We start from the raw sequence: 11,016 nt of genomic DNA, 5'->3' as shown, positions 1-11,016 counted from the left end.
ACGTCTTTCCGATAATTCGTCATGGTGTAATGAGTTACCAACGATTTTATTAGGATTGCGCACAGTAGGTAGAAGCGATAATGGCGTGAGTCCTGCGGAGTACGTTTACGGTCAAACAATTCGTTTACCTGGAGATTTTTACGAAATGTCAGATAAACGAATTAGTGATGACAATGCATTTTTTGAAGAGTTAAAGTATAACATTAATAATTTAAAACCAGTGCCGCAGAAGTCACGAAACTCACGGACATTATTTGTGCATAACGAATTAAAAAAATGTGAATATGTTTTTATTAGAAATGATGCGGTGCGAAAACCATTAGTTCCACCGTACGATGGACCTTATAAAGTTATAAATAGAAGCGATAAAGTATATAAGATTCAACTACCAAATAGGATGATAAACATATCCATTGATAGATTGAAGCCTGCATTTTTGTTAAATGAGTATATTAATGAACGAGATCAGAGTGATAAATGTACCGCCCGTGCTAATAAAGAGTCAAATACGGAGGAATCAAATAAGGAATGTAAAACCAGTAGTATATTAGTGAACGATAGAACAACAAAAAGTGGACGGCAAATTAAGCCACCAGTAAGATTCTTAAATTGTTAATTAAAATAAAAAAAATGGAAATCAGTAGAGAAATATGAATGTATGTAAGTAAGTAATTGATTTTTTTCAAACTTATTAACATAGACAGCAACATATTTTTAAAGTATTATTATGTTTCAATGTAAGTATAAAGTAGGTCAACAAAGTAAATGTTACTAAGTAGTAATCATTGAGCATGTAAACAACCTTTGTACGCAGTAAGTCAAAACATCAGTGTAAGCGATATTGGAGAAGTTATGAAATAGCAGTGAGCATTTTTAAACTTATTTTGTTAAGAAATTTGTTTTCACTTTAAATAAGAAAGTGTAAAGAGTAGTACAGAATCATTGTAAATTATTATTTAAATATTAAAATGGGAAAAGGGTATTCAAAGGAAGAAATAGTGATCGCTCAGAATAATGTAGTGGAAAATCATATGCATAAATACGATTTGATAATGATCGGAATAGCAGTGTTATTGGGAATAATCATAATTGGAGCAGTGTTAAAATATTATCGTCACCGATTTAGAAGATGGTTAGACAGGCAAGTGAATAATGCGTTGGGAATGCCAGCGGCCGCCCACGCGGTACCACCGCAGCGTTCGCAACCACACGTAGCCAGCCATGTGTAACTGGATACGATAAGGATTTAGTGAGAAGTGTTATTGTTATTGCAATTGTGTGTTCACTGTAATACATTGTAATAAGTTAATTGGAATGTAAGGAGAACTATGTAATGTATGAGAGATGAATGAAAGATCAGTGTGATAGAATGAGTACAATTAAGTTATATTTTAAGAATTAGTTTTAAGAAAATTTTTGTTTGGAAAAATTTGGGGGGAATAGTGTAGGGACACATGTAGTATGAAAGGTGTATGTCAGCGATTTTGAATGCTTGTGTGACGTGTGAATCTAAGAGTCGGCCAGTTACTGCGCACTGACCGGCTCGGGCAAACGTGTTAGCTTTGGGAAATTTAAGTAAAATAAAATTGCGTTTCTATTGGTCGGTATATTCGTATTTCATTGAAGGTCAGCGGCAGTAACTCCCAGGATAGCTAGGATCCTCACACTTTACCAACTTGAGTTAACTTTGAGTCAGATAAATTAACATTCTTATACAGACACTAAATAGGAACACTTACACGAGTTTATAAATAGGTTACGATAGAAACCTACACCACCCACCGGAGACTTGCCGGCCGAACGATTGCAGCATCATCAACCACCCTTCACCTGCACGGCAGTGGATTACTTCGGCCCGATGCAAGTCACGATCGGGAGGAGAGCTGAAAAGAGATGGGGAGCCCTGTTCACCTGCTTAACGACCCGGGCGATACACCTGGAGCTGGCTAATTCATTAAGCACCAGCTCCATGATCATGGCCCTGCGAAGAATGGCTGCACGAAGAGGGACGCCGAAGATAATCTTCAGCGACAACGGGACTAACTTCGTGGGGGCCAATAGAGAATTGCAAGGGGCCGCCTCAAGGGAAGGAATCACATGGCGATTCATCCCACCTGGATGTCCGAATATGGGAGGCGCCTGGGAAAGAATGGTCCGCTCGGTAAAGACATCATTAATGACCGTTCTTAAAGAAAAATCACCACCAGAAGAGGTCCTACACACGCTCCTCCTCGAAGTGGAGCATATCGTGAACTCGCGTCCCCTCACCCACATCAGTATGGATCCCGAGGACGAAGAAAGCCTAACGCCGAACCACTTCCTCATCGGAAGATCCTGCGCCGGGCGTGTTTGAAGACCACGATCTCATCGGGAAGGCGAACTGGAGGACAGCGCAGCGCTTGACGGACCACTTCTGGCAAAGGTGGCTGAAGGAATACCTGCCAACTTTGATGCCGAGGAAAATAGCCGGCCGGGAGACCGAAGACCCTCAAGTCGGCGACGTCGTATTAATAGTCGACGCGACGCTACCAAGAAACACTTGGCCACGAGGGGAAGTGCTGCGAGTGTATCCTGGACCGGACGGCAGAATAAGAATCCTCGACGTGCGAACACCCGGAGGAGTGCTGCGGCGACCGACGCGACGAGTGGTAGTCCTGGTTCCTGCCAAGACGTCGCATCCGGAGGAAGGAGTGCTTCGCACTGCGGGGGAGAATGTTAGCGACGTCAAAGAGAGTCAGAATTAATGTTAGCAACATCATGTCAATTAGTTCAAATTAACTAATTAATCTGTTTCGTAATTAAGAAAATGAACATGAAATTTTCGCCAAAAAGGCAATACCGTAGCGAAAACCATCAAGCTCTCTCGCTTACTCACTCGGTAGGCCTCTTTCTTGCATTGTCTGATCTCTCACTTCCACAAAATAGCTTCTCTTTCACACTTTTCTGGAAAATCTGGAATGTTCAGGAAAAAATAGAGAAGAAACGAGACGGAAATATCGGACCTCTCGCTTCGAACATTCTAGAGCGTGAGATAGCAATATGTTTTGTCCTTGTCTTGCACGGATGGTCCGTTGCGCGAGGCAATACCGTAAAGAGAGCCGTTTTAGGTTTTTTGTCAATAACTTCGCCAATTTTGGGAATTTTGAGATGAAACTTTTTGTATAATGTAGATAATTTAATTACGCATCTGTAGAAAATAAGAAACCATAGTAAAACTACCTGCCAGTTGGAGAAAATTGTCAAAATCTGTGGATTTCCCGAAGACAGGGATAGCAATAGCGTGTGAAAGCGGGACGGAGATAGCCGCTCCCCATAAATACGGAATGAACCGCTCCAGCTGGCATGTTATGTTCAGTTCAGAGAACAAGTGCTCCAAGCAACAAGTGATCTGAAGAAGCAAGAACTGAGAAAAGGAAGCGAATAATAAACGCGAGAAGTCTCAGCAAGTGAAATAGTGGTTTTATTCCTGCAAGTAGCACCTACTACGCCTGACATAGTAAGGGCAAGCTCTCAACGGCAGTCATCATCGTCCGGTCAGCGCTCTCGAACACACACAAACGCATACAGTCCACTGCAGTCCACCACACTAATATAAGTTTTTTTTTTTTCATTTCGAAGTAAGTATCATTGATAAATTGTGATGATTTTACTACTCAATTTTAACGTACAAAATAATGCCTCAAGCATGTAGTACCCACCTATAACTTTTGCAAAATAGTTCATAGGTCCGAGGACGAACCATATCTTAGGATGGCCGAGTTGTTAACATTAAACATACCCATCCCAACTAATATTATAAATGCGAAAGTAACTCTGTCTGTCTGTCTGTCTGTCTGTCTGTCTGTCTGTCTGTCTGTTACGCTTTCCCGCTTAAACCTCGCAACCGATTTTGATGAAATTTGGCATAGAGATAGTTTGAGTCCCGGGAAAGAACATAGGATAGTTTTTATCCCGGTTTTTGAAACAGGGACGCGCGCGATAAAGTTTTTCTGTGACAGACAAAATTCCACGCGGGCGAAGCCGCGGGCGGAAAGCTAGTGTATAAATATAAATATGAATATGTAATCTTAATAATATAATTATACTTTATTTTAAGTAATCATGGTAAGAAACATTGTATTGAGACAGTGTATTGACTCGCGTCGTACACTCCTACCACCGCAGACCGGTATCGCCCCCACTCTAAAATCCGGTGGTGGGATTGCACGACTCGAGTCAGACGCCGGCAGACGGGCAGTGTGATTCGAGACTGCGTCGGAGACGGACGTAATACTGGAGTGCTGTTTGTATTTTTAACCGACTTCATTGTAAAGAATGTCGAAATGTGATATCTTAGTGCAAAGAAACGAAATATATTGCTGAAATTCGTGAAAAGTGGTTTGATTCCTACATTTCAGAAGTGGGATAAAAGAGAATAATAATCTCTTAAAATTGGATTCACGCCTACGACCAAGTAACCGTAAAGTACCGTTCAGGCAGCCCGCGAGTCGCTCGGAGTAACTCGTAAGCGCCGGCTATTGCACGGCGCTTAGGACCTTTTTCTCGCGGCCCGGCGTAGAACGAGTGTGGAAGTAATTTGTTATAGCGAAGATACCGGCAACTTTTTTTTTTTAAGTTTGTATTTAAACAACTCGAGCGACCGTCCAATCTACTTGTTGGCTATAATAATAGAAATACTAATACTGGAAAACAATTTTGAAAAAAATATGGAAACCTGTTTGGGATGTAACTCACCTACTGCCATCGAACAAACACTACGGTGTATTTCGTGCGATGGATACTTCGACTATAAATGCCTAAATATGTCAATAGACATTTTCACACAAATATCCGCAACATCGAGGCGGCAGTGGCGCTGTCCGTGCTGCTTGAACGTGACGCGACGACGCGGTGATAATAGTAACACGCCAGCCCGCAGACACCATGATTTGCTAAATGATACAAACATGTCCTGCGATGAATTGTTGCAAGGTTCATCTCACGACTCAACTGAACCTGACACCGAAACCCAAGTTGTGAATACAAAGTAGAGGTGGGCGCCACGCCGGCGCGCCGCCGCCGCCGCGAATTTTTTCACGCCGCCGCCGCCGACGACCAGCTGTCGGCGCGCCGATACTGATACTGTACCAACTATTTTTTTTTTATGCAATTTATTCCTCTCCTGTACTGTACTAATTTGTGTTTCGAACGCAGAAGAACTAACTATAATATTTATTCTTTAATGCCATATAAATTGGTACACAAGGCGAACTTAACCCTCAATTTGCATGGTAGGTCCCAGGGACTCCATGTGAAACTGTTTTGGTTCATTTTTTTTTTCAATACGCGAATAAAGTGCTGTGTGCTTGAGTAGCTTCCTTTGGTGTCGTGGCCAACTCGGGGGCGAGAGGTCGTCTGCGTGCGCATCACAGAAAGTTGAGTAATTGACACTTGCGGAGTCCCGTGGACTCCACCATACACTTTGCGTAACAAAAATGTTTATTATGATATTATGGTTTTTTTTTAAATTATGGTTTATTTACGGTTTGAGTGGATCAAAAAAGCATCAAACAGTCAAAATACATGATTTATCAATACGTTAGATGGAAATGAGGCCTCAGTTATGAGGGACTGGCAAGAAAGTCTAGAAGAAAATGCAGACGATGAAGAAAAAGAAGAGGATTTTACATCTTACGTCCCGAAAGATTTGTTTTGATGATTTTGTATTTTGATGATGTGTTTTGATGAATTAAAAGAAAGACCGCTTATTTTGAAATTCATTTCACAAAAATATGCTTGTATTGTTCGAAAAAGTTTGGCAGGCAATGTGCTGTTCGTAGTAGTTACTAAGCCATTGCACGTTTTTTCGTGTTATTTTTTTTCTAACATTTTACACATTATTTATCAAGAAGACTGTTATGTCCACATAATGTAGAGAGAAAAAAAAATTTTGGTTAATTTTTTTTCTAAGTTTAAGAGGTACAAAATGCCTATGTCGATTTTTATGTGATTTTTACGACTTCATGAAAATTTTATTTTTTAAATTAATTTTAATTAATGTTTCCATTTCTGTTGTTTCTAATTAATAGTATATTAACCATATTATGTTACCAAATAAAAAATATATTACTTTTATAAGTATTAGTATATTTTTTCTTCATTTGAAATATGGAGTCCCTGGGTCTCCACCTTACACTTAACGTAAGTTTTAGTCACCATGCAAACTGAGGGTTAATGCCGTTGATATACTAATAAATTGATTGAGTAACTTAATACTAACTATATGTATTAACAGTTAATCAAGTACATTATTCAAGTTGCTGTTTGGTCTAGTAAAAAATTGTCAAGTTGTCTGTCAAGAATAAAATCCCCGCCTTCGTCTGGCAGACAACCCACACTATTGGACTATACTTTAAGCGAATCACTCACACAGAGATTGGCAAATATGTCTCGGAATGCAAATGGGAACCACAACCTCTGGAAGGCCCTCAAAGCGTTCTCTGCTTATTAGGTCCGGTAATATATGAGTGCGAACTGACAAGAAAAATCTCAGACCTTTGCTACATGACAAGCCGGTTTATTTAAACCCATTGACACGGATAATACTAAAAATCCACAATTCAATCTAAAAAATAAGATCAAGCATTGGACTTGATCCGAGACTTGCAGATATGCCTGCCTTTGATTCCTACTGATGATGATGATTCATCCGACCGATTTCGGTCATGGTGACCACTTCGACTTAGCTGTCTTAGCGGCGCTGGTGCGTCCGAAGATGGCTTACATAGCCGATCTTCGCGGGAAACTCCTCGCACATTGAGAGTATCTAAGCCCGCCGCCAACATAATTATAGTGAACAGCGGCAGATGGACGGGATTTACATCATTGCGTTTTGCGTCGAGTTCAGTTGTGCGCTGCTCCTTGAACTTGCGGACTCGCCTCTACACAATCTCCCGCCATTCTAGGCGCTGTGCTGCCAAACCTTCCCATTGTGATTTGAGAGGGCCCATTTTGCATCTTTTCGTATGCTGCTTCTGGACATCTTTGTACCTGGACCTGACCGGATTTGACCGCCATGTTTCCGCTTACCTTCCTCAAGTTCAAAGTAGAAGATTGATTCAAATCAAATCAAATCAAATCAAAAATATTTATTCAGTTTAGACCACAAGTGGCACTTATGAACGTCAATAGAAAATAATAAAAAAAGAAAAGGTAGCCCTTATGGGGCACTTTACATGTCTCCTTATCTTTTGGGCCCTACCAGCGCTTTTCTACTACGCTAATTGAGGACGAAAGACGCAGGAGGACAAAGTAACTGACATAGCCCACAGAATCGCTAAAATCAAGTGGCAGTGGGCGGGGCACATTTATCTCGTAGAGCTGATGGCCGCTGGGGCAGTAAAGTTCTTGAGTGGCGACCACGAGCCGGAAGACGTAGCGTGGGCAGGCCTCCCACTAGGTGGACCGACGATTTGGGGAAGGTCGCAGGAAGTGCCTGGATGCGAGCGGCGCAGGACGTCTTTCGGCTGAAACGAAAGAACTAACGCTAGAGATGACTGCATTTGATCTGATCACCATAAAGTCCATGGTCTTAACAATGACCACACTGAGTGAGAACCTCGCAAGTCTCTTAACTTTGGAAATGATCCATAAGGCTGGCAAGTCGCCTAACGAATTCTCCTATCGCTCAATTAATCTGACATTTGTATTGTTAAAATTATGGAAAAGGATCATTCTTGCTCGTTTATTCCCTTGCCTAAGTATGACCCATGTAGTATAGTATACCCGACCATAAATTTTGGCAGAAACCATACCAACCATAATCAGTACAATGTTTGGAAAAGAAAGAATCCTGTACGTCTGCTTTTGCTGCGGCTTCAGCTGGGTTTATCATAAAGGACTACTCTATGAAATCAAAAAGTACCTTCCAGCACACTTCTACTACCTGCTGATGGATTCTTATCTCAGTGACAGACAGTTTTAAATCAAACTCGGTGACAAATTCTTCTCTTTTTAGTTGCAGAGCTGGAGTACCCCAGGACTCTGTACTTGGTCCGATACTCTATAACATCTACTAGTAAAGTAGCCCAGACACCAGAGAGCTGCGGCCTTCCTCAAATGTTACTGTGATCTTAAAGCGACTAGACTGTTGCAAAGTCAGCTGCTTGGCTGACCAAGTGGCGCATATAATTAAGCCCCGAAGTCTCACCATAATTATTATCATTTAAGACGTGAAACTTATGCTCCGGCCAATCTAGACCTCGACACATTGCTACAATCAACCTGCATTAAAATCCTGGACCGTAGGATGACATGGAAAGACTATAAATATAAATAAAACAGATCTGAATATAAGAATCCACCGACATGACAGTCAGCTAATCCAACTCTAACTATGTGCCTCCAAAGAGCTCAAAAATACAGGTTAAGGATACTTTTATCGGCACTTTGGTACGCTCGCCTTTAGGAAATACACGAGAACCTGATCTCAGCCAAACCCGCTATCCAATTATCAAAGTATCTATGATCGAGAGAGCTAATTTACTAGGGTACACTGCTCTAGTGGCTCAAACCCCAACCAACTGCAAATCACCTGATTAGTCTTGACGACAGATAATATAAAAAGCAGATTTAAAAAAAATACCTAATGAACAAAGGTCAAACAAGGTCACGCCGCCGACGCCGCCGCCGCTGAGGTCAAAAAGTCGGCGCGCCGCCGCCGGCCAATTGTATATCGGCGCCCATCTCTAATACAAAGCCGACTGGGGGCCTAATATCAATCACACAGTTCAGTGACCTTTTGGACCAAAAGATTGACAAAATAAAGGAAAGCTTAACAAGCCACATAGAAACCACCATCAAACGCGAGATTAACTCTGTTCTCCAGGGATGGAAAGGAGAATTAGATAAAGCATTCCACCACGTTCACACACAACAAAAGGAACTGAAGGAGCAGATAGCCTCAGCTTCCCTCAAAATCGCTGAGTTAGAAAACGATAGAACAAAGCTTCAACAGGAGCTCAACACTCAAGCACAATCATTTTTGCGCACCGAGATCGAAATAGCTGGCATGGCCGAGTCACCGCGGGAGAATCTATTTCACAACGTTCTTGTTATAGCACAACGAGTTGGTGTGAAACTGGAAGACAGAGATATAGACTCGGTTACGAGAGTTGAGGCTCCACGACGCTCACTGGCCGGCACTACGTCTACCGACCTGGATGGAGGTCAAAGTAACCCACCCTCGGCCTGTCGTGGTTCGCTTCACGCGACGCGGGACACGTGATGAGTTCATCAAAGCTTCCAAGATTCGCAGAAACATTACGACGAAAGACATTGAGCTGGAAGGTCCTGCAGTGAAACTATACGTAAATGAAAGACTCACTCCTGCCAACAGGAGTTTGTTTCGTGACACTAGGCTGCAAGCCAGGCAGCACGGATATAAGCACTGTTGGACGAAGGAAGGAAATATTTGTATTCGAGCCAATGACGGGGCCCACGCTAAAGCCATTAAGAGCCCCGCTGACCTCGCCAGGATTTTTGGTAACGCCAATGATGTTATGGAAGTTCCGGAGGCAGGTCATTCATCAAGTTCGGTTGCCAACTAGTCATACTTGGTATCTAATAGTATTTTTAAATTTCGTCACATTCTGTCTGTACTTAGCTCTAATTAACCACATGTTAATAAATAATGGCCATAAATCTCAGATTAAACAGATATTTCGCAAATTCACCACAAAATTTACACCACTTCCACACCTTACTCTAAATACATTCAATTTACACGTTACTTACACCCCATATATCAAAAACACATGCAACACCAATCGCATATTTAACTCAAAAATCAAATTTGATATAAATCTCGGCTTTCTAACAAACTCACGAGTCGTAAAAGTAGAAAACAAAGTAGAAAAATTTTATCCGTCGCTTTACCAGGGCCACCTCTGGCTCCTTCTTATTACAATAACTCATAAGGGTGTTTACTTCACAATCTGGAGTAAGCCCCACTCGCAATGGCAATAGACGAAGTCGCGAAAGAAATAGACGACTCGTTGAACATTGATTGCATCTCTTTAAGCCGACTAGAAGATTGCACCACTCATATTATTAATTCAAAATGGAATTTCACCTTACTAACGTACAATATAAGAAGCCTGAACAAAAATTTTGAAAATTTCCTTATCATGCTCAATCAGCTCGTCACAACCTTCGATGTGATAATCCTTACGGAATGTTGGCTTGATGAAAGCAGGATCATAAAACAACTAGACGGTTATACTAGCTCTTACACAAACCTTAATATCAATAGAGCAGGCGGTGTGGTTGTGTACACCAGGGATAACCTGGAAATAACATCTAGAGAGATTGACCTTAAAGGGGAGGCAAACTGTATAATGGTGGACATCAAAGGTATTACCACGATATTGGGAGTGTATCGATCGCCATCCATGAAAAGCATAGTGAAACAGAAGGGAATGGAAACACTTGCTTACAAGTCAACTTTTTATATTTCGCACAGTAATCGGACAGAGTTTCAGCTTAACTTAGTATTCGGTATCGAATGCCCCGGAAAATGAGCTCCTCAGCTATACAGTGTGTCCGGGCATGTAGTGATCAAACTTTAAGGGGGTAATCTATGGACAATTTTATCGGTGAAAATACTTTAAATTTGGGGCTTGTCCCATTTCTCGCATATTTACAAGGATTTAAGTTTTTAATTTTAAGTTTTCACCTCTTCCTTCAAAAACAAGTGATAGCGTGGGTAACTTAACATTAATAAGCAAATATTTTATATCATGCGATAGCCAATAAAATTATCTACTAGTAGAAGTAGAAAACAGACACAAGTTTCATACATTTTAAGGGAGTAAGAATGGATTTAATTAGAAATAAACATGATTTTTTTCACATCTTTTTCAGTTATTTCCCAACACAAGAAAAACCAGGTCGTTAAGGTATGTTTTATTTGCATTTTATTATTAGTATTTGAGCCATTCTACAAAACGAATGTAAATTTATTAGTCTACGTCTATT

At 41.1% G+C, this 11,016-nt stretch overlaps 1 protein-coding gene across 1 annotated transcript; it reads left to right on the top strand.

The window, feature by feature from the left end:
- Window positions 1-1,990: 1,990 nt before the first annotated feature.
- Window positions 1,991-9,265, top strand: LOC135087312 (uncharacterized). Its single transcript, XM_063982109.1, has 3 exons — window positions 1,991-2,276; window positions 2,332-2,714; window positions 8,867-9,265. The coding sequence occupies exons 1-3, from the start codon at window positions 1,991-1,993 to the stop codon at window positions 9,263-9,265; spliced, it is 1,068 nt and encodes a 355-aa protein (XP_063838179.1).
- The last annotated feature ends 1,751 nt before the right edge of the window (window positions 9,266-11,016 follow it).

This window comes from Ostrinia nubilalis, assembly GCF_963855985.1.
Source record: "Ostrinia nubilalis chromosome W unlocalized genomic scaffold, ilOstNubi1.1 SUPER_W_unloc_1, whole genome shotgun sequence".
Classification (NCBI taxonomy): Eukaryota; Metazoa; Arthropoda; class Insecta; order Lepidoptera; family Crambidae; genus Ostrinia; species Ostrinia nubilalis.
The sequence above is the reverse complement of the archived record's forward strand: the minus strand, read 5'-3'. Positions and strand labels throughout refer to the sequence as shown.

What these genes read in the sequence shown, in the direction of transcription:
- LOC135087312 (XM_063982109.1), top strand. Translation starts at nt 1,991, where the DNA reads ATGGCTGCACGAAGAGGGACGCCGAAGATAATCTTCAGCGACAACGGG. An exon ending in GCGTCCCCTCACCCACATCA is followed by an intron (nt 2,277 to 2,331) that starts GTATGGATCCCG and finishes CCTCATCGGAAG; the next exon opens with ATCCTGCGCCGGGCGTGTTT. An exon ending in TTCGCACTGCGGGGGAGAAT is followed by an intron (nt 2,715 to 8,866) that starts GTTAGCGACGTC and finishes TCTGTTCTCCAG; the next exon opens with GGATGGAAAGGAGAATTAGA.